This window comes from Micromys minutus (assembly GCF_963924665.1).
Source record: "Micromys minutus genome assembly, chromosome: 20".
NCBI lineage: Eukaryota > Metazoa > Chordata > Mammalia > Rodentia > Muridae > Micromys > Micromys minutus.
The window spans coordinates 9310920-9336091 of NC_137955.1; the positions used below are offsets into that span (position 1 = coordinate 9310920).

Sequence of the window (25172 nt, forward strand, 5' to 3'; positions counted from 1 at the left end):
GAATGCACAGAGAACTGAGGGCTCATGCCATCAACTCACTGACGAAGTTTGTTCTCTTTAGAATTTACAGAAATGGCCCACAGTCTCCTGTGACTGCCCTTGTCCTGTACCCTCTACCACTGGGCTTTAGAGGGTCAGAGAGTCAGAGTCCTTCCTTACACAGAGCTCTTAGGAAAAAAAGTTGGGTAAGAGTGAATTAACTGAAAACTAAGTGTAAAAAGAAATCCCCCAAACCATAAATAACAAGCAGAGAGACACAGTTAGAAGAAAAAAGGTAAATGATAAAGATACCACACACTAACTATCAGCTTTGAAAACTCGCATGTGCTCTTCTAGAACTTCAATATAATGGCAATCAAAAGTCGGGATAAACCAAGACCACACTGAAAAGACACTGTGGCCAATGATGTTGCTTAGATATCAAAAGGAATTATGTGGAAGGAAACTGAAAAATAAAAAAAGTAGTTAAATAATCAGGGTTAGTCTTGAAAATAGGCAGGAAAGGCCTTTTATCTTTATATATTAATCAATAATTAATAGCCAACAGTGACAGAATTTAAAATGAGAGTTTACCCCCCAAAAGTGAAGAATCATATTAAGGCTTGCTTTAAGAAACATTTCATTTTTTAAAATGTACAATATATTTGAAAAGAGTATTATCTCTCAAACAGATCTTATGGTTTGGGAAAAATTAAAGAGGTCTTAAATTAGTATTTGCTCTGCAGCATTCCATGATATAAAATGTGAGCACATTTTACCACTAAACAGAAAAATCCCGGGATCACAGTATATATCTCAGAGAAATTCCTATTGATAAGACAACCACATTTGCAGACACTAAGCTACACTAATTAAGCTTCTGAGAAAACATATCTCAGCAACAATGGAAGCCAAAATATAAGTTTAGGACCATCAGACCTAGATCTTATAACAAGAAACTCCCAGTGCTTCAGATCGTCTACCGGTGAACCTGCACCTAACGGAGCTCACGGCATTACTATAGTAAAGAACAGCAGAAGCTGCTCCTGTAGCCCTTCGTTCCTTGTTGGCATTAAACAGGCCATTGTAAAGCCAGATGTTGTGAGAACCAACAAGTCTACAGGAATGCCAGTCAGTTTCTACTTTATATTTACTTCATCAAGCAAAGAGAAACATGGGCACCAAGAACATCTCACTAAGTATCAACATTGCGTTTATCCCAGGAGCTACACAGCCTAAATAAAAAGAACCCATTACAAAGCAAGTGACCGTAATGGAGCTGATGGCAAACAAGCCTATATGACAACCTAAATCAAAGGATAAAGACCTAAGCGTGTATATTTCAAGTCGGTTGACGGGTTTCTTAGTGAGCACGCCTCAGGTGGTCTGTGAAGCTAGCCAACCAGATCCAGTGTTTCCACACCGAGCTCTTAACAGAACAAAGGTCAGTACATAAACCAGACCCCCTTTAGCACGTTACCTTCTAAGAGGAAGACTGCTTGCTTGCGGAAAATTTTCACCAGTGTGTCGTCCAATTCGATTTCCTGAAGCTTAGAAATGAGCTGCTCCTCATTCCGGCAAACTTTCTCTTGTGTGTATAGCCCGTCCGGCATGACCCGCTGCTGCCCCAGCCCGATCAGGGCCACCTCCACAGCCAGGGTGACATACGATTCCCCTTCTTCTAAGAACTTGTGTGCAGGCAGATGGTGGTACTCCAAGGATTTGCACTGTCCCGTGTTGTCTATCAAATGTCACAAAGGAATACTTAAGTTACATTTCATAGTGACAGGCACAATGTTCTTACATTACATGCTCTCATCAGTACTGCTGACTGAACTCCCTTAACTCTGAGGCAGTCAGAACATCCAATTTTTGTGTTAAAATGCAAAGCTTTCTAGTGTATTTTAAACCGTGATTATGGTTGATAAAGTGTACATTTTGCGGGATTACGATTTCTGGGGTACTAAGGATCTTAAAGAGTAGAAAAGATTTTAAACAAAAATAAGACATGCCATCAGCATTCTAAGACTCTTTATATTGTATAACCAATATATGCTAATAATAAAAAGTTTAAAAACTTACATGACTATAATGGTACACTTTAAGATACGCATACTTTCTGTAATACTAACATTTCCAGTGAGATCAGTAGAGAATACAGCATATGCAGCTCAACTTTGGGGCCCTTTTGTTAGCCAAGATCAGTCAAGGCCAGAGAAGCATTCTCGGGCTCAGTTGAGGAGTGTCAATGTGCAACTGCAACTTCAGTCATAAACGGAGTTCAGATCCCCCCTGCCCTGTCACCTTCCCTACAGAACTTGGGTCACCCAACTAAGGAAGGCAACCACTGAGGGTGACACCGAGACAGACAAAATATCAGACCTGTTTCATCTCACCCCAGAACTAACAAAAGACAGTCCTTACCCTTCCTCACCTCTGCCTTACGTAAGCTTTTGAGGGATGATTCTGAATTTCCAAGAGACTGAAGAGAAATCTCTGTTATGAAATACCTGGTGTCAAACATTTGAAAGGTATTTGCTAGTTCCCTTAAACTAGTCTCAAAATATTTAAGTCACTTTTTATGCAAAGACAAATTTGAAAGCAACTAAACATTCTAGTTCTGAAAGCTATGGTGCATAGTTGTATTTATTTCTTTATCATAATCAAGGTTGAACATGTCATAAATGTTATTAAATTAGTGCAGGATCATGTGCCAGAAGAGAGCATTGTTCAGGTCACTGACAAATATTGCCCACTGAGGCTTGAGTGCCTACTTCCTAGCTCGAGCTACTGCTAACCCACAGATACTGTTAACTACATGGCTGCGTAGGACATACTGTAGGGGGCGGAGAGATGGCTCAGGTGTTAAGAGCCCTGACTGTTCTTCCAGAGGACCTGGGTTCAATTCCAAGCTCCCATAAGGCAGCTCACAACACTTTGTAACTCCAGTTCCAGGGATCTGACACTATTATACAAATCTATATGTAGGCAAAACACCAAATGCACATGAAGTAAAAAGAAATACATCACTAAAGAAAACAAGAACTAGCATCGTCTAGGTTTGGAAGGAAGAGCAGGGAAGCACCAATGGCTTTACCTGTACAATCTGAGAACGCAGAGATGGCCTCATCGTCAGTGCGGCAAGCTTCCATGAGGCTACTGAAGAGAGCGCCCACGGGGTCTAGGGGGTGTCCAACCCAGCCTTCCAGATTGGTTACCGAGCTTATGTTTTTATGGGGCAGCTCTGTTTTAAAAAGGAAAGGAGAAATGGAGAGAAGGGAGATGAAGGGAGAGAAATATGGGTAATATAGACTGTGATTTAATAGCAACACTCTGAACAATTAGTAACTAATTCAGATGGAAAGACCCTTGTTAGCTGAAAGGTACTATAATGTCCACCTTATGAGTTGTAAAGTTTCGTCTACCAATCAATCTGAATGGTACTCAAGTCCAAGAATGGCTGCCCACATGTGTGTAACTCATGTGCCCAACAGCATGTGCCAACATCCACAGTACTGCCACACTTTGGGGACACAGGGAATCATCCTGCCACCTTTGTGTCCTCTGTGTCGGGGACGGTCGGAGTTGTGCCACCTCTCACGGGGTCATCTCAATGAGGAGCAGGACCAACGGCACCCTGGGTAATTTCATCTCTTCACTGCAGCTCTCCTTTCTGGGAGAGGGACTAAGAGTAAACCTTCGGCAGGAGTGAGCTATAGCACAAGTTACATGTAGATCCTGACAAAAATGGTATTTTTTCCATTTTCTTTACAGAATGTTAGCTCTTTCGTGTGAAAGTGCTGAGAAAAAACCCTGCCAAGTGTTCTACAGTATGATCTACTATAAAATGCTATTTAAAGTTTCTTACCAAAATAATACAACAGTAGCATCTCCTTCTTAAAAGAAAATAAAATCTAGTTATCTGAAGCAAAGCTGACAAACTGAAGAGAAACAACAGCATCACTCTCTGGTACAGCTAACTCTGGATGTTGTCCTAAAAACGGTGCATGGTTAAGAGAACTGCTCTCCACAGGCAGGTGAAAGGCTTCTAAGAAACACACTTCTAAAGAGAGGGAAAGGATATTTTCTTTATACATTTCTTTCAGAATTATAAAGCTGACAAGTCACATCAAGGGAACTGAAATACTCAGACACTGCATTCACTAACCTCGGTCCATTCACAGGTAACTGTAAAGAACACCTAATATTAATGTCATTTCAATATTAGGGTAAACAACAGCAAATCAGGGACAGATACGCAGTCCTAACAATACTCAAGAACCACCAGAAACAAGCTTCCTCTCTTGCAGGACGGCACAGACTGTGTCTGAGGTGGCCCAGGCCTGGGTGATAGCACACATGACTCCAAGGCAAACGACAGCGGTCTAACCCAGCGTGACTCTGAACTCACTTCAACATTTTACCTTGTGCTTCTTACAGGGAACACTTTTACAAAACAGAACTTAAAAACTAAAATTCCTCAGAAAATTTACATGGTTTCTAACAAACCAGACATGATCATTAAGAGCCAGTTCTTTTGACATTAAACAAAGTTCTGCGCATCCTCTTAGTTTGAGAGCTATCCTTTACACAGTTCAGAAGTTAGCTTGGACCAGACACAATCTCTGTGTTTTGATGAAGTGGATCTCAGAGACGCTTTTTCTACAGGGCCTAGCAATGCATTCTGGGAGAATGAGCAGAGTTGCTGTTGTTGAGGCCACTGACATACAGTCCGATCAAACTTGGAATTAGCACCGTGACTGACAGTACTAGTCCACACCCTAGTAGTTTCATCATAAAGGAAATTTTGGCAGCACTTGCTAACCTCCAGCTTATTCCAACAACTTTTCATTATTTATTTGCATTTAGGGTGGGTATATCAAAATATCAAAGGATTAAAAACACAACCAACAACAACAAAAGCCAATAGTAACTAAAATTGTTCATAGTTTTAAAAACAAATTAGCACAAAGCAAGTCATCCCAAGAAATGACTGCTTACAGAAGGCACGGGTACACAACTAGGAAAGCAGATGCATCTGTCTTACTACCCGTCAGCAAGCTGAGAACCACTAACAGCCTTTGCTGTTACTACCATGGTGGTTATTCAAAACGAGAAGACTAACAAACTGAGATAAAGACAAGTTACGGTGTGTGGTCAGTCCTGGAGACCTTGGAAAACCAACCAACCAGCCAACCCACCGGACAGGGATTTCTGTTCTGAACACTTTCCATAAATAACAAGTCCTCAAGCACAGATGATTATGGCTATAATAGAGTGCTGGCCTTGCTTCAGACTTTCCAGGAATGAGTTGCTCTTCCTAGCCCCCTCTGTTGAGACCAGCAGGAGAAACGGAGTCATCGGCTAAGGGTGCCCTCTTGAGATGTGCTGCTGGGATTCAAGGATGGGCAGCCACTGTAGAGTTCTTAGTTTTTGAACTTAACACTGAGAAGGCATCTAGCTTCCATTTTAGATGATTCAGACAGACCATCGGCTATTCAAAAAACAGAATCTCCTTCAAAAATTAAGTAGGAATGTTTTTTTAAACTTTCAACATTTAACCAAAGCCACTTGGATTTTATTTTTACAGATATGTTATAAATTAATTTTTTTCTTTGTGTTTACCTTGAGGTTGTCTGATACGTATGGCTGCATACCACATGAGTGTATTTGCAAACATTTTTAGGAGTGGTGAATGAAGCCATTTCTATGGCTGTACTTTCAAAGCCCCACCTCTTCCAGCAGAAACCAAGTTCCATCCTCACCAAGAATCCCATTCCAATAGACAATCTCTCCATAATCACCTTTTTTTTGAGTCCGGAACATTTCCAGCTGTTTCTGCTGCTGTCGTCGTAACGTGTTCACAATGGCTATTGCTAGTCTCAGTGCTTCTCTGGGGTACCCGTGAGAACGCAGGGCATCCACCCTTGCACAGGCCGTAGGAACGTGTTCTACAAACAGAAACCCCAAAAGGAGGTAAAGTATCTGCTGTCAGCTCATCCATAAAAGCAGGCTACCACAGTGAGATGCTTCTCCCCAAGTGCCACAGAAGAAGATATAGGAAACCATTTCTGGATTTGGATCTGAATGGAAATTTCAGCTCCCTGTGCCAAGCATTCATCCATCGGCCATTGAATACCTCAGCTCTCTACCTCCCACTCTAATAATGCTATAGAAACTAAACAAAGGGGCAAGTCATGGAAATGTCTTTCCGGTTTGGCCACTTACCATGCCAGAGGGGCCACCCCCGGGAGTCAAAGAGGGAGTTTTCAGTGTCGTCATGGTAACAGTAGTTGGTGTACAGGTCACTGCTGATAATGTGCTGCAAGTGGCTATCCTGCCAGTGAAGATCACATGCCTCGATGGCTCTTGTGAACACTGTCCGATGAGGCCTGTTCGATGAATCTGTATTTTCCACAATTCAGAAAGCCGTGTCAGCTATTATCCACGTGTGAATAAATCAGCCATACATTCTGCAGCCAGATGTTCATGAACACACCCACACAGTCCTGCACCGCTAAGCAGAGGGTGGAGGGTGAATGAACAGTCTCGCATCCTAAGTGCTAGAAGGCAGTCAGCCTAAAGAGTTTCCAGACATTTACTTGTTTTATCAAACACAAGCATTCTGCAGCCATTAAAGCTACCGTTAAAGGCATCCTGCAAAAAAAACCTGTCACGTCTAGTCTCCATGCCAAACAGACTCAAAAGAGGCACTTGTCTTAAAAAAAAAAATCACATGAAAACTCACTGCTCCCTACTTCTGAGGTGCTGTGTTGGGCTGCCCCCGATGGGACCAACAGCTCTCACAAACACTATGCAAGAGATGCTACACCAGCCATGGAACCTTTCAGGATGATGCAGCCAGCCTTAAAAATATGCGTAAAGGTTGTGCTTTTGGTTGTATTTTTTAACTATATTGTGCGGTTTTGCACAATTAAAACTATTATGCTTCTTGGGATATAATGATTAAATGCAACGTTATATCCCAAAGGGCATAAATGCATATGTTTAACATTTCACAAAGCCACACAACATAGCTACAAAACAAACCAGCGCACTTACCTTGCCCCTACAGGCTGTGTCCTGACTCCTGGGCAGGTTCCATGACTGGTGTGATGTCCCCAGCATAGCGTGTGCCGGGGCACCACAAGAGAGTGGAAGCATACAGTCCGAAGGGGGTTCAAGGTTCAGGACCTGACAAAGAAAAGAAATGTTTGGGGAATAAAGGGTTTTCTCACCTCAGCTCCCTGGATTATTCAATTCCTAAGGAGACTACAGGAACTCCCGCCCTTTGGGCCCGAACTCTAAACTTACCTTCAACTATGGCACAAGCCTCCCCTGAACCGTGGGGGCCAATAAACAATTTCATTTACATGTACTGAATTGTGTTCAAGGATACCCTGCTTCATTGCTCTCTGAGACTCAACTAAATAAGATGCAAAATGAGGAGCTTCCTTTATGGCAAGGTTTTATCTTCTCGTGTCTGGCCCTCTGAGCAGACAGAGGCCCACCACAAACACTGACACAACTGTTCTGAGAAGCGCAGCCTGGTGGACTCATCTCCCTGGCTCTGTCCTGCTGAGGGAACTAAGCAGCAACAGAAACATGATGACTTGTCACAGTGTCACAGACAAGGACTGCCAAGAGTCAAACACATCCCTTACTAAGTTTGGCCAATGCAGTCATTTGCAATGGCTGTGGGACTACTTCAGAGTGGTCTCAACTTAGTTACCTGTATCTAGAGGCATATGGCATATGGAAGTACAGAGGTGACAGATTAGGAGGTGCAGGTGACTGCCTGCTGTGACTCCTGACTAGGATCCTTGCTAGAAGCAGATGAACGACCATTCTGCAAAGTTGGAAGGACAGCCCCAACTTTAACTGCCTTTTGTCAAGCAGAATAAACGTGCTATTCCCAGGGCGCGGGGGGGGGGGGGACTTTAATGACCTCTTATTATTAAATACCCCAAATGCATTTTTCAAAAGAGAATTTTAAGGACTTTTCCTAGGTATTTTGAAGCGTGGTCTTAGTATTTCTTTTCTTTACTTCAAGCTGCAAAGGTAAAACTTACAACTTAAGAGTGACTTGCTATTTATTATACAAGCTCCACGAGTGAGCTGTGTGTTCCCAGTACTGATGTGGTTCTCTGTCTAGGATACAATCCAAGCACGTAGTGTGCCTTCCTTAGAGAAGAAACTGAATCGGCCCTGCTTTGCTGTGGCACAGAGAGAAGTAGAGAACACACAGCTTTCAACATTGCTTTGCTCCAAGATACCAAAAGAACTGATAGTCACAAAAGGGCTAAACTCTCAAAAAATTGTATTTAAATGACCCTAATGAGCATGAAAATCCATATGCACAAACTCACAGGCATTTAAAAAAATAAGGAGTGTATAATTGGGGAAAATTGGGAAAGTAAAAGGTGAAAATTTCTTATTTTTTAAAAACACCAAAAGAAAGAAAGAGAGAAGGAGAAAGGAAGGAAGGAAGGAAAAACTGGCTTTCACTCTCTGATCTTTAAACATCCTCCCAAAAGAGTAGGATCCAGATGCTGTTCGCTAAGCCTAACTGAGCACTCTAGCCATGGTGGGCGTCAGAAGGCCTATGTGTGCTCTAACACATACATTTCTCCCACATTCGCAGTGAGCTCAGTGTGAATCCTTGACTACTGGGTTGAGCCTTCAGTGCCCAGACTCTCCTCTAGAGAGAACACTGAGGTGGTGATTCTAGGTATGAGCAACCACACCCTCTGCAAGAATGGCAACTAACCCTTGGAAGCAATGGCTCTTCTCACAACCCCTCAGAAAAGACTCCAAGTGTCTGCTAAAAAGCAGATACCTTTAGGCACAAAAGCTACAGGCACTGCATTTATTTAGAATAAATTCAGACCTGGCTTTACCCTGCCAAAGTCAAACTGTAAGTGAAAAGAACTGTGTTGTCCTGAAAGCTAGTTTCTTCTTCTTAAATTACGTTGGTGTGCACATGTCTGGTACCGACAGATGCCAGAAGAGGGCGTTAGACTGAACAGAACCAGAGTAACAGAGGGCTGCAGGCTACCACGTGAGTGCCTGGCACAAGGGCGAGTCCTCTGAAAGAGCTCAGCTCTTAACCACTGAGCATCTCTCTAGCTGCCACCTGGGTTCTAATGTCTGCAGAATTTTCACAAGTCCCCCCAAAATAACAGCAACCAAAACTCAGAGAACCTCAAATTATAAAAACAGAAGATTAAAGATATTGCCTAGGTAGACATCAAAGAACCTTGCCCTGGCAATGAAAGAATAAACGTTGACCAATTAAACCTGACAACTTGGAAAAACATGGAGATCTGAGGGGTACGTTTAATTATTAAGTAAGATCATCATGAACATGATATAGGCAGGATGGAGTTCAGATACTGAAATCCCAAGGCGTTATCTTTCAGTGAAAACAGCGTGACGATCACCTAGGCCCGAAGCCCCTCTTTGATTGGCTTCCCTGTGGACGTCCACTGTAAAGACCGACACTCTTTGCTAACATCACATTTGACCTCTGCACCCTGCACAGCATTCTCTTCAGGAATAGCAACTTCTCTGCTGACCAGCAAAGAATGCATGATTCGGGATCTTTCCAATGTTAATTCCAACACTGCTTCTATCATGTGATTTAAATCACTTTCAAATCCCCCCACCAAGCACAAAACTCTAGACCATTGGTACAAATTACTGACTAACAGTAGATTTGCCCAAGACTTGAGTTAAAAATGTGATTTTGAAAAAGACCAAAGGGAAAAAAAAATTCAGCAGCTTCTCACAGATGAAAGTAAAGCCAAGGAATAATTTGCTTTTAAAGGACAGAAGAGAAACAGAAACTATAGGATAAATGATGGATTATTCTGGAAACATATGGGAACATTTCTTGACTATCTCAGACTGGGGACACTGTCTGCCTCTGGGTAAGACCAAATAACTCCACAATCTTTTCACAATAAAGTTCCCTGGTGCAAGTGCCAACAGTAACACCAGGCCCTTGGTTCACATGCCCATGCCATATTCTAAAGCAGTTAAGTACACACTAGTCCACATGTGAACTGACCAAACAAGTCAGCAAACACGTTCCTCAAGTTTCTCAACACTGTTTTTACACAGTAACCCAACACTTCCCTATTCTATATTTTTAACTAAAAAGTAAAATCCAAACTAAACCATTAGTGGATCGATTTAATCCACACTAATGTATAAGATTACCACATCCATCTGTATTGTGTAACTATTTTAAAAAGCATACAATGTTCCCAGTTACAATCAACACACACTCACTCGTTCAAAAGAAACATGGATTATCTTGGAATGAAGTAAGTCCCCACATTCATTATCTGTTACCAGTGCAAACATGTGCAGGGTGAGAAGGGGCAGGACGCCACTGTGGACTCACCTGGGTTGGCATTTGCACCCTGAGGCAGAGCATTGCTTAGGTTGGGTAATTCACTGCCGTGATTTCCATCTTCCCACGGACACACATCAACACTATTCCATTTCTTTAGCTGTTTCAGCCAACTGGCCTTTTGCTCCAACTTACAGTGGGGATTTAAAACGATACACATCCACAGAGCACCTAGTTTGAAGAGACAAAGATATACATTTCGAAAATTATAAAAATGTTCACAACTAACAGCTAGAGAAAAATATGAATCACTTCAAGATGGAAACGAGCCTGGCGGGTCCCCTGACAGAAGACATCCCAGAGTCTAAGTTTAACCTGAAGGCCAACGAGCCATTGCACACAAGTTCTTTCATTACCTTCTTACTTCCATTATACTTCACATTAGAGCCAGAAACATCAACAACCACAAGGTTCAATTTAAACACAGAGTGTGCACACAGGTACTGCATATACTATTCCACATCATTCTTCTCCCAAATAAAATGTATTTTATTTTATATAATAAAAGAATAAGGTTATACTATGGACACAATTTCCTAGCCCCCTTACAAGAATTTCAAGCATTATGTTTATTAGTATCCATAATTATGTGCATGTGTATACACACGTTCTCATACATGCACACACAAATATAAATGGAGTAATAGTTTACGTTTAGAAGTCAGTAAAAGACATCATTTACAGATAAAACTCAAAGGCAGGCAAGATGACACACAGCTGTCACTTGGGAAGCTAAGGCAGGAGATTCACAAGTCTTGAGGGTGCTTGTGATACACAGTGAGTTCCAGACCAGTGAAACACTGTCTCAGAGACACCAAAACAAATCAGAATAAAAGGAAGCTCCATTAGGACACTTTCCTAAGCCACCTCCCAGGTACCAATCTTCATTTAACCACTAAATGCTGAGAGACATACTAACCTAACTTTCACCATTTTTTTTTTTTTCAGAAAAAAAGTATACATGAATTCAAGGGAAAAAATGCCTCATAATTTAAATAAAATGGTGAATTTATCATGCTTTCTGTATAGTTAACACAAACATTTCACACATTTTAAAATACTAATTTCTAAATAAGGTGATACAATGTTTTCTCTAGGAAGACATGCTTGGATGACTGTTTTGTTTAATCTCTGTCAGATGGGTAAGAAAGGTAGAAAGGAACAAGACAGACACTGTTTGCTTTGCCCATAAGCAATGTGCAACTGCCTTTCATATTTACCGAACCTGGTACCGTCAATGTAAAATAGCTTAAAAACTTAAAACTGCAAAAATAAAACATACAAAGTTAAAAAATACAGCTTCAGCTTGTCTAAGCCACAGTTATTTATAATCTACATTTAAAAATTTTCAAGTTGCCAGTTATAAACAAAACATGGTCAGCCAGGATGGTGTAAGCTCGCCGCTGTCTCTTCCTCCCAGTGACTACAACGACAACCTCTGGACAAATGGAAAGCAGAAACCCAAGGACTGAGAAATTAGAAGTGAGCTGGTCCAGGAGAGGACCTAAGACGGCAAGTGACACACAGGACCGCTCTTCTCCATCCCCCTCAAACACTTCTCTCCCCCTGGATTTGAGGTCAGGTTAACAGCTTCATTCACAGCACTCTCTATGGGGGCAAATACATGGAAAACCTGAAACTTGGTTTCCCCCAGCAAGTACTGGAAAAGGAGAAAACCAGCTCAGGGATGGTGAGAGGGGCTGTCCAAGTCCTCGTCACAGCATGCACATGGGACAGAAGCTAGGCACAACGGCTGAGGCTCAGACCGCTAACATTGGAGCCCTCAGCCACAAGTGTTGTGACAAGTTACAGTCTGATCACCTTGGTTGGTTGTTTTCAGTTTTTCATTCTCTAGGGAGTTTTAATCGAATCCTGACATTTACAATATTTAAAATGTCTACAAAGAAACAGGAAAATGTGTCAGCTCTCAAGAGAAACCCCAACAGACGTCAAGTAGGATGAGCAAGATGTCAGAATTAGAGATTTGATAGTAACAGTAACTGTGTTCTGCAGGATGAAGGTAAAATAAAAGCAATTAAAAAAAAACCTGTAATATCATCCTCAGTAATGAAATGTAAATCATGAAAAAGAACTAAACAGAAATTCTATAAGTAAATACAGTGTGAACTAAATTTATCAAATGGGACCAAACACTGAAGAGCGACAACATGGGAGAAGAGTGAACTTAGGGGAGAAGCTCACTCACGGGCCAAACAGAAGACCAACAACATGGCACTCAACAGACCCTTCAACAGACGAGCAAATGGTGAAGGTCGGCTAACATCTGTGTCACTGGGGACAAGAAGATGGGAGGCGAATAGCCTTGGAAGAGTATTTACTAAAACCTGCTCAGATGCAGAATGATATTAACTTACCGATCTAGCAGCTTAAGTCAGCATCACTAAAGGGTCAACTCAGAGAAACTGTGACCAACCACAGCACACTCAAAATGCTGAAGAGCAAAATAAAAAATAAACAAACCCCAAACAAACAAAAAACCCAAAGCCACACCAAACCAACAACCAAAAAATGAAAATCACTGATAATGAAAAATTAAATAATGGTCCAAATAACTACTCATTTCTCACTAGAAACCACACAGGACAGGACACAATGAATGGCATCTGTTGAGTGTTAAAAGGAACTGGAAAGCCAATGCCAAATTCTATAGGCAGCAACAATACCTATCACCAGCAAACAGGGAGGCCCAGATATATTCTCAGAACAAGAAAACCACAGCATTCGTTGCTAAACAATCTATTTTAGATCTATTTGGATCAAATCCAGAGAGCCTGGGAGCTTAACACAAGGTCCTAAGTATTCTTGGTTCATTTCAACAAGGATTTCTGTATAACCAGAGGAAAAAAGAAATTCTTCAAAAACTTGATTAAAGAGATATAACATCAAAAAGAAAGCCGACTGTCTAAGAATAAATGACAGAAATGATGTCTGAGGAAACAAACTATTTTTGTCATTTTTGCTTTTTGGAAAGTTCCAAAATACTGTCTTATGGATCTGTACATGCATAAAATAAAAATACAAGTAAAAAGAACCAAAGTCAAACTCAGTAAAAATTGAATTAAGATGAAGATTATAAAAATAAATAGATAAAACAATCAGCACAGAGAAAAGAGAAACAAAGGAACTAAGACAACCACTGATATATTCAACCGTATCAATGGCTTCATGAGATACACATGGTCTAGAACTATCGACAAAACTCTGACTGACTTACATGCAAGGTCATGGGTTCGATTCTTAGCTCTACCAATTAAGACAACAATCAAGGCAGATTAAAGGCTAAGAACCAATGCAATGGTGTCCATAATATATGACATAAATGTAAAAGGACTGTGTCAAAATATAGGTGGAGGGACTTTACTGTAGACGTGAGGACAGGTATGAAGTCAGATATTATATATGTTCTTCCTAGAGAGAATCCTAAGCTGTACTTAAGGCTTTAAACATCCCAGCAAAAATAATCAGAACTCTAAGAACCATCAGAAACATTTCAGCTTATCCTCTCTCAGTGACAGAAGATTAGCAACTACCCCAACACTATCAACCAAGGAAAATAAAGGAAACCGTACACCTACGTATCAAGCTTAAGGCCACAAAGTTTCTGGTAAAATATCTTGAGTTAGGTAAGAAGTATTAGCCAGAGTACCAAAGGCGTGGTCCATGGAAGAAAAACTGATGAAAGGACTTTGACCAAATGAAAAACTTTGCTCTACAAAAAATGAGAGAGTGACAAGAAGTCACACTGGGGGAAGGAAACCTTAAGTCACAGCTGTGACAATGAGCAACAATCGAAGTACATACAGTCTTCTCAACAGCCATAAAGAAAACTGTACAAACTACAAGTGGCCACATATAGGAGAGTAAGAAATCACTGGTAAAGGAAACCAATCCGAAAGGCCCCATAGGACAGACAGCCTTGAGCCAGGGCGCGTCTGGAACAGCAAGCTAACGGAGATGGGGAGGGGTATCCGTGGTTACTCTGGGAACTGAGGGAAAGAAAGCCAACAACATGGGAAGAGGACAGAAAACATTTCAGATGGTCAAACTACTCAAGAGTAGGAGACTTCAGAGGCTGGCGTACACCACCACCACCACCACGCAGTCATTTGAACCCGGGAACTGCACAGCACTTAGTGTCAACTTTCCTGAAAAAACCACGAGCGGTGAGTAAAAACTGTCAGCGTTAAATTCAGTCATTGAACAAAGACCCCACTGGTGTGGGGAGTGTGCTGATGGAGAGGGAATCCACTGGTGAACAGGAATTCCCACACCAATATTCTGTCAAGTGTTTTTGAAAGAGTGTAAAAGAACCGTAGAAAGGTGTTTCTTTAAAGAGAAAATAAAGAGTGGCCATTCTGCAGAAACAAACAAACATGCTCAGCATTCCTAAGTACTGGGAAAGTGTACGTTACAATCACTTGAGACAAGGCAGTGTCGACTGCAGGCAAGAAGGCAGAGAGGCAGAACCACTGGGACCCTCGTGAACTGCTGAGGGACAGAACGCAGTGGGTGCCACCTGCAAGACACTTTACAATAGGATCCAGGACTTGTTCCTACACATCTGCCCAGCAGAACTAAAAGCACACTTGGAAAAGCATGTTTGTGGCTGTTTGGCTGAGAGAAACAGCAACAACAACGGCCAATCTGAAGGCCCTTCGAGTAGAGAATGGGTCAGAAGACTGTGGTAGTGCCATACAAAGCACAAAGTAGTCAAGGGTACCCGGATGCAAATGTCCTCTGGTCAGTGAAAACCTTAGTTTAATGATGCTTCTGTAGTGTTCACAGTATAGAATGGTTAACATTTGTGACACAAGGCTCTGAATCTGGTCCCTACCACTGAAGGAAAACCAAGCAAGTTGCCACTTACTTGGATGCCCACTATATGCTACAAGGTACATTATTTAAAACCCTGCAAGCAAATCTCATTAACTCATTATATTAATTTTCTCCAAAATTATTGCTATTTCCATGTTGAATGTCTTAAATCAGCTTAGTTGCTACATTTCATAGTGAGGAAAATGAGAGGCCAAAGAGCAAGAGCAAGGTTTCAGCAACTTCATCATCTAGTGACTGGACCTTCCTGAAGGACTGACCCTTCCTGACAGGCAGTACCTTCCCGAGGCATCCTCACAAGGCACACTGGCACATCTTGGCCAGGGTTTTACCTCCAAAGGCTCAGCTTCTTAGTACCTAAGTGTTAAGCTGTCAACATGTGAAGCTGGGATGGCTACAAATATTCAAACTGTAACCATGAGAAGGATCAAACCCAGAGAGCCTGGGGGCCCTTAACACAAGGTCCTAAGTATTCTTGGTTCATTTCAACAAGGATTTCTATGACCAGAGGAAGAAATTCAAAACAAAACAAACAAAAAACTTGTTTTGGATTTTCATGCTTGAATTTCCCTATCTAGAAAATTTCCATTTTACAGAAGGAAAATATTCTTTTTTTTCAAAAATCTAAGTCTATTCATTTGCTTGAAACATTCTTTTATTGCTCAACTCTTTGAAGAGAGGTTTCATCCTGAATGGGTGTTCTTAATGCTAGAACCAAGTTTAGTGCCACAAGAGATATGGCCTTTTATCTTAATAGTCATCACTACCAAGGTTGTAATTAGCTTTAATAACCAAATTAACCAAATTGAACAAGTCATTCTCCAAATTTTATTAATTCAGGGTCTTACTGAGCATTTATCTCCTTTCCCTCCAGTGTGCCTGGAGTATCTGCAGCTATGGGAGTACAGTTCTTTCACGATTATCCCACCCTATGGTTTCTGTGAAAAGCTAACTCTTTCAAGGATTTAGGGGAAAGTGGTGAGATTCGGTTAAAAGTCAGCATTTCCAGAGTCCTGCAGTGGCCCTGCAGAACACACAGTAAACAACGTATGCTTTTTGTGATAGAAAGCATACTTTTTATGGGTTACAATTCCATATGATATGTTTACATTGGTTCCACAGGTTCAGTTAATCAAAGTAAACAATGCCAGTATCACCAGACTTTTCCACACCACACTCAGTTCTAGCGTTTTATACCACTGTAGTGATCTGAATTAAAAATGCACCCTACAGGCTCAGGCATCTGAACCCGAGTCCCAGCTGGCTTAACTGTTTGGGAGGTTTAGGTAGTATAACCTAATGTTCACTAGGGACGGGCTTTGAGATTAGATAGCCTTGTCCAACTTCCGGTTCACGTTCTCTGCTCTGTGCTCGGGTTTGAAGGAGTGAGCTTTTAGCATCCTGTTCCACCACCATGCCTGCCATTTGCTGTTCTATGGACTCCTGTCCCTCTGGAACCACAAGCCAATCTGTCCTTTCATGTGGTAGGGGAGTCCCTGGATGAAGGTCCTAAGAAGGTAAGAGGCCAGGGGAGGCCATTAAGTGAAGCTGTTCAAGTAAAGCCTGGATTGCAGTGGAGACCCAAGATATTGGAGATGTGAGTTGTGAGATCTCTGCTAAGTAGAGCTTCATACATGAGGTAGAACCAGCCCAAGAAACATATGCTGCAGGCAGCAAAGCTTGAGGGGCAGAGCCACTGAAGTCCTTTGAAATTAAAAACCCAGACACTGAACACAGAGTTACAGGGTTTGGTGTAGAAGTTATATCTCAGATTACCTTGCGTCTCAGAAGAGACTCTAGACATTTAAGCTGTGCTGATGTGACAGACTATGGGTTGATTTAAATTGGACTACATGCGTTTTTTTTTTTTTTTTTTTTTTGTATTAGGATATGGCCAGGAATCTATGGTGACCAGGGGGTGGAGTGCGGTGATTCAAGTGAGATATGCACCCCAAAGAATCAGGCATTTGAATCTGAAGTCGTCTTCTGTTTGTTGTCTTAGTTAGGGTTTTACTGCTGTGAACAGGTATCGTGACCAAGGCAATTTAATTGGGGCTGGCTTACAGGTTCAGCCCATTATCATTAAGGTGGGAACACGGCAGTGTCCAGGCAGGCAAGGGGCTGGATAAGCTGAGAATTCCACTTCTTGTTCCAAAGGCAGCTAGGACAAGGGTCTTAAAACCCAAGCCCACACCTACTCCAACAAGGCCACACCTCCTAGTAGTGCCCCTCCCTACATCAGGCATACTTACACCACATTAGTTTTTGTGGGTTTTTGTTTGTTTGTTTAAGACAGAGTTTTTTGTGTAGCCCAAGCTGTCCTGGAACTCTCTCTATAGACCAGGCTGGCCTCAAATTCAAAGATCCACTTGCCTCTGCCTCTTGTGCTGGAATTAAAGGTGTGCACCACCACACCTGACAGGCTCAGACATTTGGTAAATGGTTCCCAGTTGTTGGTGCTGTTTGGGAGGATTCAGGAAGTGCATTACGGCTTTCAGTTATATAGCCTCAATATGTAGATTATATATTTGTGCTGGGTTGGCAGATGTATGTTCAAGCTCTTGGCACCAGCCAGCAGGCCTGCAGGTTATTCCTCTGAGGTGGTATTAAAGCCAAAAGAAAACTCTTCTAGGTTACTGTGGTCATGGTGCTCATCCTAACTATACAGAAAAGTCACGAGTACAACCACCCGGCACACATCCATTCCTCCTGTCTACTGCCTGCCTAGTCTTCACTCTGTGAACATCAAAGGGAATAACCCCAAACTAGGGAGGCTGAGTCCTTCACCCACAGAAAAGCACAAAAACTTTGCACCTAAAAAAAATAGTCTGTCAACTTAGCAATCTTAGGCCTACCCACATTCAGTATCTGACTACACCCAGTTAGAGAAAGGTGCAGAATAGAACACCGACTGTTTGGAAAGTCTTTGATTACTTCTGTATTCTGCCAATAACAGAATACTAGTGAACCCAGGACTGTTTAATTAACTATTAATTAAGTGGGTAACAAAAATTAATTGTAACCACCAGCTCTTTCTAGGAAACATTTAGACATATGGATTATCAATACCATTTCTACCCCACCTCAAATAACCTCACTGTTTACATTTTCAACAACCAAAACTTTTTTTCACCAAAAAGCACTGGTTGGTCTTAAAAGACAAAATATGAACGACCTCAGCCAAACAACTCTGAAGGGACCCACCCAGTCCCCTAACTGAAACAAAGGACAATGACTTCTACTTAATTCTGCCAACTGTAGACTTTGCAGAGCCTCAGACAGCCACACTTCACACAGAAATGCCACAAATAGATGCTGCTGTTCTCTTATTAAAGTTGTCACCCACAACCTGTCCCAACTGATAACATTCCCCAGACTCAGGAGAAGAAACACTGATGTCACACTGCAAAGAGAAAAACAAACAGCCGGTGGCAACTTTAGTCTATCACAATTGCTAAGCACTTAAAAACCCGCTAAATTATGAAGTGGAAAAGTAAGCTATTGGCCATTTATTTGCCATAGATGAGTATTTGTTTTTAAATATAGCAATTTTAGTGATTTTATTTTTAACTACTGGCTATAATTTTGCCTGAAATAAAAAATTACCTAGTCAGGTTAACAAACTCTTATATTAAATTTGTAAGACTTTATTCTCCACTATTCGTGAGATCAGGGTGTGCCCTGTTCTAAGTTACCACAGACTCTGGAAAACTGATTTTTTTTTTTCAGTCTGTACCTTACTTAAATCAAGAGATACCATTTTACAGGAAGTTTTGACTCCCTTTTAGGATAGCAGATAACTCTGCATTTGGGTAGAAAAATGAATGGCCCCCATCTATCTGGTGCCACCCATTGACAAGGATTGAACAATGACTTCTTCCTGGACATATAAAGGGCCCATCAACCTATCAGGCTCAACTGCTACCATAGGTGTGTTGCGATTGTACCAGGAAAACTCGGGTCAAGAACTCATCAAATACACATCACTAGTAAAACGGTGTAACTTTACTCAGATCCTTTAAAGAAGTGATCAACACAGACAACCTGTCAATCACATGACTTGGTGTGTGCATCATGGTACAGGGCATTAGCTTTATTTGCTGCTGTATTTTTTTCTTTCTAAAATGCAACACAGCACTCACAACAATGACTCTCAACCAGGGATGCTTCTATGCCCTTCTAGGAGGTATCTGACCCTATGAGATGTTTATCATTAGCTCAAATAATCAAATTCAAATAAATCACTCAACAGATGAAAGAGCTGTAAGCCAAACGAGCCGAACAAGAAGCCATTATAAAAACTTAGCAAAATAGGAGGTATCCAAACACACTGCATTACTATTACATGCTGCTTTGTATGCAAATTTTTATCCCTTCAAGGAGAATCCTAACAATATCAAGTTACACATGTTGGGTTTCTAATTAGATTCCACATTTAACGTTCTTAAATGTCTATCTTTAGGGTACAAGGATTACTCTGTCTAATTCAATGAGCATTTAAACGTGAATGGAGCCCATGTTTCTTTACCTGACAATAACTGCTGTCATTTTACTGAATCTTTACCTCACATTAACCTTGCTTTAAATAACACATTAACCCTGTTTTAAATATTTACATAATTAGTGCATTACTCTACCAAAAAACAAACAAAAAGCACCACTTTGTAGAAAAGAAACCAAAGTGGAGGGATGATGTTACTAAGGGAAGGAGTAAGAATCCCGTCCATCACAAAACAGTGTCTTTAAATACCACAGCAATTCACGTTTTAGTCTGGCCATGTAACACAAAGAGTTTTTTTTTTTTTTTTTTTCCTTCTAGTTTGGATTTATGCAAATTCCAAGACTAATGATTTTAGTCTTTTGACGGAATCATTTCATCCTTTGTATTTTAGAAGCATAAATATTTTATAGCTAACATAATTATTCTGAAATCCTTACAGCTAGTAACTGTGCTTTATTTAACTCTTTTTTAAAGTGTATCTTTATTTTTATTGTATGAATGTTTGCTTGCATGTATGTCTGTTTGCTGTGTGTGTGTGTGCCTGGTCCGTGTGTAGATCAGAAGAGGGCACCAGGTCCTTTGACCCACGGTGTGAGTGCTAGGGACCAAGAGTGGGTTTTCTGTAAGAGCAGCCAGTGCTTTCAACCCATAAGCCTTCACTCTACCCACCTCCACCTGTGTTCTTATACACCGAATCATAGAAAGGAAAGAACATCCAACAAGAATCACAGGTCTATCTAAATAAAAGCCCACTTAAGCAACATGGAACTGCAGTTTTCAGAACAGACAGGCATAGAACGTTAATTTCAGATTAAAACAGTAGATGGGCAAAAGCTAAACATAGGATTCACATCTCATTATTCAAGTCAGATGAAATCAGCTTTGTCTGGAAACACTACAGTCAGCTCTGTTAGAGTTAAGTCTATGTCAGCATTTCTGGGGTGACTCACGTAACTGAGGGCCCTTTCTGCCCGGTGGAGTATATTGCTGGATATGGCATCATGAATTGTGAGCAAACGAATCAGCTGCAGACTCTCGCAGTATTTCCCTTTTTTTCCTGTTTACTGTTGTTAATATCAAATCAATTCAGTGATTAAAGGTCATAGATTTTTGTGGGGTGTTTTTTTTAGAGGGGAAAGGACGTAGATTAATTAAAATAAAGCTGTTCATCTTGTTTGGAATCATTTATAAATGTTGCTCTTTTCCCCAATTTCTAGGATGATTAAGTAGTGTGCAAAGCACCGGAAAGCAGAGATGGGGACAACTGGGAAAAGGGCCAGGCCGGTGCAGGGAGGAGGAGCAAGCCAAGTGCCATCCCAATCTCTCAGCGAGAGTGCTAACTGCTGGTTCATTCTCCCTGTTCCAGACCCACAAACACGTGTGCTGCTGGATGGAATGTTCGGTGTCCACATCCCAGTGCCGTGTAAAGCCTTACCAGAAAGTAGCAGGCAAAGAAAAGAATCCCTTTTAGTACTTCCAAGGGTTCGATAATTATGAAATAATCCAGTGTTTCCTTTTGTTCTCAGAGGCTATTATAACAGTATAAATTTCACGCATGGCCCAATTATCTAATCATATTTATTTAGAGGCCATGAAATACCTAATTGCAGTCACAAATAGATCACTGGCATAATTAGTTGTGCTAGCAAATCTACAGTCACAGAACTTCTTGGGTCAGACCACATGAAAACCGTGACCCTAATTATGACACTGCTATTATCAGCAGAGTGAAGTTTTAATACATCAGTCACTCCCTGTTTGGAAAATAAGTCTAACTGGCAAAACATTCTTCTTTAAATCTGATACACTAGCTTTTCATTTATGAAAACATCTCTGGAAAGTTTCCACATCAGACCCAAGGGATAGAGTGAGACAATGTTTAAGACTGCCTGCCTTCTGCACGGCCAAACTTTCTGATAAACACCATGTGCTTAGTTTTGGTGTGGCCAGGCTCCCAGAACATATTTTAAGTAAAGTTTTTTGTTGTTGTAGTTGTTAATTGTCAAGAAGGAAAAGTTAACAGGAGTTAACTGACATCCTGGGTTGTGCTCACTATCTGATACACAAGCTTCCCTGTTGCGTTTGATCTGTCGGGACTGTGCGTTTGCCTTCATTAGGAGCTCCACTCTCTGGGAGATCACAGAAACCGCTTCCCACACCCTGAACATCCTTCTCCTTTTCAAGGTAGGGATGGAGAAAAGGAAAGACAAAAACAGCAGAGAGATGAAGAGGGAAAGGCACAGTGGCAGGCAGATGACCCCGAGACAGACAGCAAACACAGCCAATCGGAGAGAAGGCATGTGCACTTGGGAACCTGCAAAAACATTTTCCGGCTATGACTGAGCCATCTTTATAAGCAGGTCCATGGTTCATTCAATGGTCATGACTACTCCATGTAAATCTTTCTGAAAGGAGTCAGTTGGAAAGTTCCTACAACAGTGGCTTACGTCATTTTAATGTAGAGGTTACAGGGTCGACCCTCAAATTGTTTCTGCAGCATGTTTTATGTTATATGACACTTCTGCGGCTGTCTTGGGTGGTTTTTAATTTCTCATTTATTTCTTCTGTGTCCTGACTAGATGGTAAGGCTGTGAGCTCCCCAATACACACTTCAGCAACCACTCTCCTACACAGTACTACACGACACACAAGTAGGTTCTTGTGAATCAGCCTGCTACTCCTCTGGCAAAGTACTGACCCATATTTTTGCTGATGTGCACCTCTGAGCCACTGGTAAAATCCTCTTCCCTTTGCTGGGCACTGAGAGCCAATTAGGACAGAAATCCATCAAAAGCTGGACTAAGAAGTGATCAGAGTTACCAATACTCTGAGAGTATTGCTGGTCAAGTCAACACGTTAGCACTATACCTGTGTGAGATACTGAGGGCGGGGGGGGGGGGGTCTGTCCAACTGGAACACAAATTCACTCATAAAAACAATCTGGGAATGCACTGACTTTTCTATTGAGTGCAAAAAGAACTTATGGTGGGTGCTGGGTTTCCTAGAGAGCAGAATGTTTCATTTTGCTCTAATTCGTCCTATTACTGAATTAAACTTTGATGTATTGGTCTTGACAAGTGCTTCATGCTGATTGCATTGTGTATGATAGTATAATCACTCCCCATGCATTTCCCACAGGCTACATGATTAATGCAATAGATTACCTGCAGCACGGATGGCAAGGGGGAACTGGTGCCCTTCTGTGCTCTAAACTGTTTGCATTTCAGGACACATGTGTGTACGAAAACACACATGGGCACCCATGAATATCCTGAACAGAGAAGGCTTGATCAATCAAAATGTGGGAGACCAGAGAACCAACAGGCATGAGTAACGTTCCAAATTTTTACATCAGAAATGTGCTCCCTGTGGCTTCCAAGAAGGGAGATGGCATTGTGCAGAGCTTTGCTCATGTTCATCCTCACAAGTATTTATGCCGGGTGCATTGTTCACTTTTAAAGGAAAAAGCAAACAACACGTATTACTTTCAATATTCTAGTTACTTGAACAGAAGGGGAAAAGATGGTATAATTTAAAAAGAGATAAAGATTTTTTAAAATAGATGTTTCATTTCTTTATAAAGTTTTATGTCTTAATAAAGACCAATGACAAGAAGACTATTAATATTAAATAGTAGGCAGTTTAATACTGTCAGAAATATCCTTTATATGATTTGGCCTATACATCTAGGAAAGAACATGTTCTGTATATGATCTGTTCACCAGAGGTACACACTCTTCCTTCCTCCCTCCCTCTCTGTATGCATGCATGCATAGATGGATGCATGTATGTGTATGTGTGTATGTAAGTATGCATGTGTGCGTGCATGTGTGTGTATGCTTCACACACTTGTAGTGTGTGCTTCTGAGGGGTTTCTGAATTCTTAGCAGTGCCGTCAATGACTCCAGCATGATTTTCCATTTCAACTGGGATAGACCGGGACTTGCTCATTTGTGCCATCTTGGCTCATCCAAGTTGTGCTCCTAATCTAAGCCATTTCAAGGGACCTATTCTGATTTCTACTTCTTTTTATGTTCTTATCAAGATATCAACAGTTCATAACAGTCCGGGGTCAAAAGGAGATCGGCCTTTACACTTGAAGGTTACCTGTGCAAGAGAAAGCCCAGTGAGTTACCCATGTGCAGATACATTCTTCCTTCTTGGTTGCTTTATCACCAGTCAAAAGAAAGACCAGCAGGGGTATCAGCTCACTTCAATACACTAATGAGAGAAGCGGTGGTCTCCTACTCCAGTTGTATAGCTTAAATTTGAATTTCAGAATATCAAGAAAAGTCATTAAAATGTTATGAAATTATTGGATAAGCCTACAGTGCCTCACAAAATTTCACTTGTTGTAAACTATTTTGTAGTCTTTCTGCCACCCAACTATGCAGAAATTGGCTATGTCATTCTCTATCTCAAGACCAGAACTCTTTTAAGAAATCACGACTGAAGATAGATACATTTACAATCTTAAAACTTTTTATTCCACAGAACTGTTCGTAGGAAGGCTGGCATCTAACAAATCAAGTCACAGTGCTGCGCCTGCCTTGTATCCCTCCCCCTCTCTTCTAGCTCTAGGGCCTTGATGGACAGTGGCTGGAACCTCTGCTAAGCATGGCCCAAACCTTTGGAATTGCCCTCCTTGTAGACCACGTCTTAATGCAAGAATGGCATCTGTGATGTGCCCTGCCCTGTGCCGGCTCACACCAAGAGCCACCCTGGTTGCTGCTTCTGGCCTGCCATCTGATACCTCTTATCTTGATTTAGCACATGGCATGCCTGATTCTTCCCAAAGCCATTGCAAATGCCAAATGGCTTAAGATGGGGCCTCTCAGGCCTCAATAAACTTTGTATGCTGCTCCAACAAGGGGAGAAATTCCACAGCCTTCATTATTTCATGCTTGCTCTCACACAGCACCAGCGATCTCAACCTGTGGGTCACGACCCCTTTGGCAAAAGACTCTCCAAAAATATTAATGTTATGATTCATGACAATACCAAAATTAGTTACAAAATAGCAACGAAAATCATTTCATGGTTGGGGTGACTACAACGTTGGGAAGGCTGCAGCATTAGGAAAGTTGAGAAGCACTGTATCTGTACCCTACACCAGGACAACACTGTCTTAGAGCCACAACCCAGCAGTGGCATTTTCGCTGCATTACCCTTTGGTGGCTGCTTCTTGGGGAAAAGTACAGTAATAATTCTTAGGAAGAGGAGACAAATGTTTACTAGAAATTGTTTTAAGGGGGAAAGAGTACATCTAATGACAACTCTGAGATTTCTATTAGCAACTAATGCAGAGAGAATGTGTAGTGTCAATGAATTGTTATAGATCAACAACATAAACAAAGAGTCCATTTTTGGTATAAATACTCCAACACAGTAATCACACATGGCTTACTACAGCAGACT

The 25172-nt window shown here is 41.3% G+C and overlaps 1 protein-coding gene across 1 annotated transcript in view; it reads right to left on the reverse strand.

Moving 5' to 3' along the window:
* Window positions 1–25172, reverse strand: part of ZSWIM6 (zinc finger SWIM-type containing 6) — a gene marked incomplete at its 3' end in the record, with an annotated part of 144580 nt that overhangs the window by 9760 nt on the left and 109648 nt on the right. Inside the window, exons 5-9 of the mRNA XM_080933557.1 lie at window positions 10391–10570; window positions 6208–6384; window positions 5784–5930; window positions 3077–3223; window positions 1460–1720 (exon numbers count right to left, since the gene is read on the reverse strand). Coding sequence (XP_080789683.1) covers window positions 1460–1720; window positions 3077–3223; window positions 5784–5930; window positions 6208–6384; window positions 10391–10570 — 912 coding nt within the window. The remainder of the gene's footprint in view (window positions 1–1459; window positions 1721–3076; window positions 3224–5783; window positions 5931–6207; window positions 6385–10390; window positions 10571–25172) is intronic.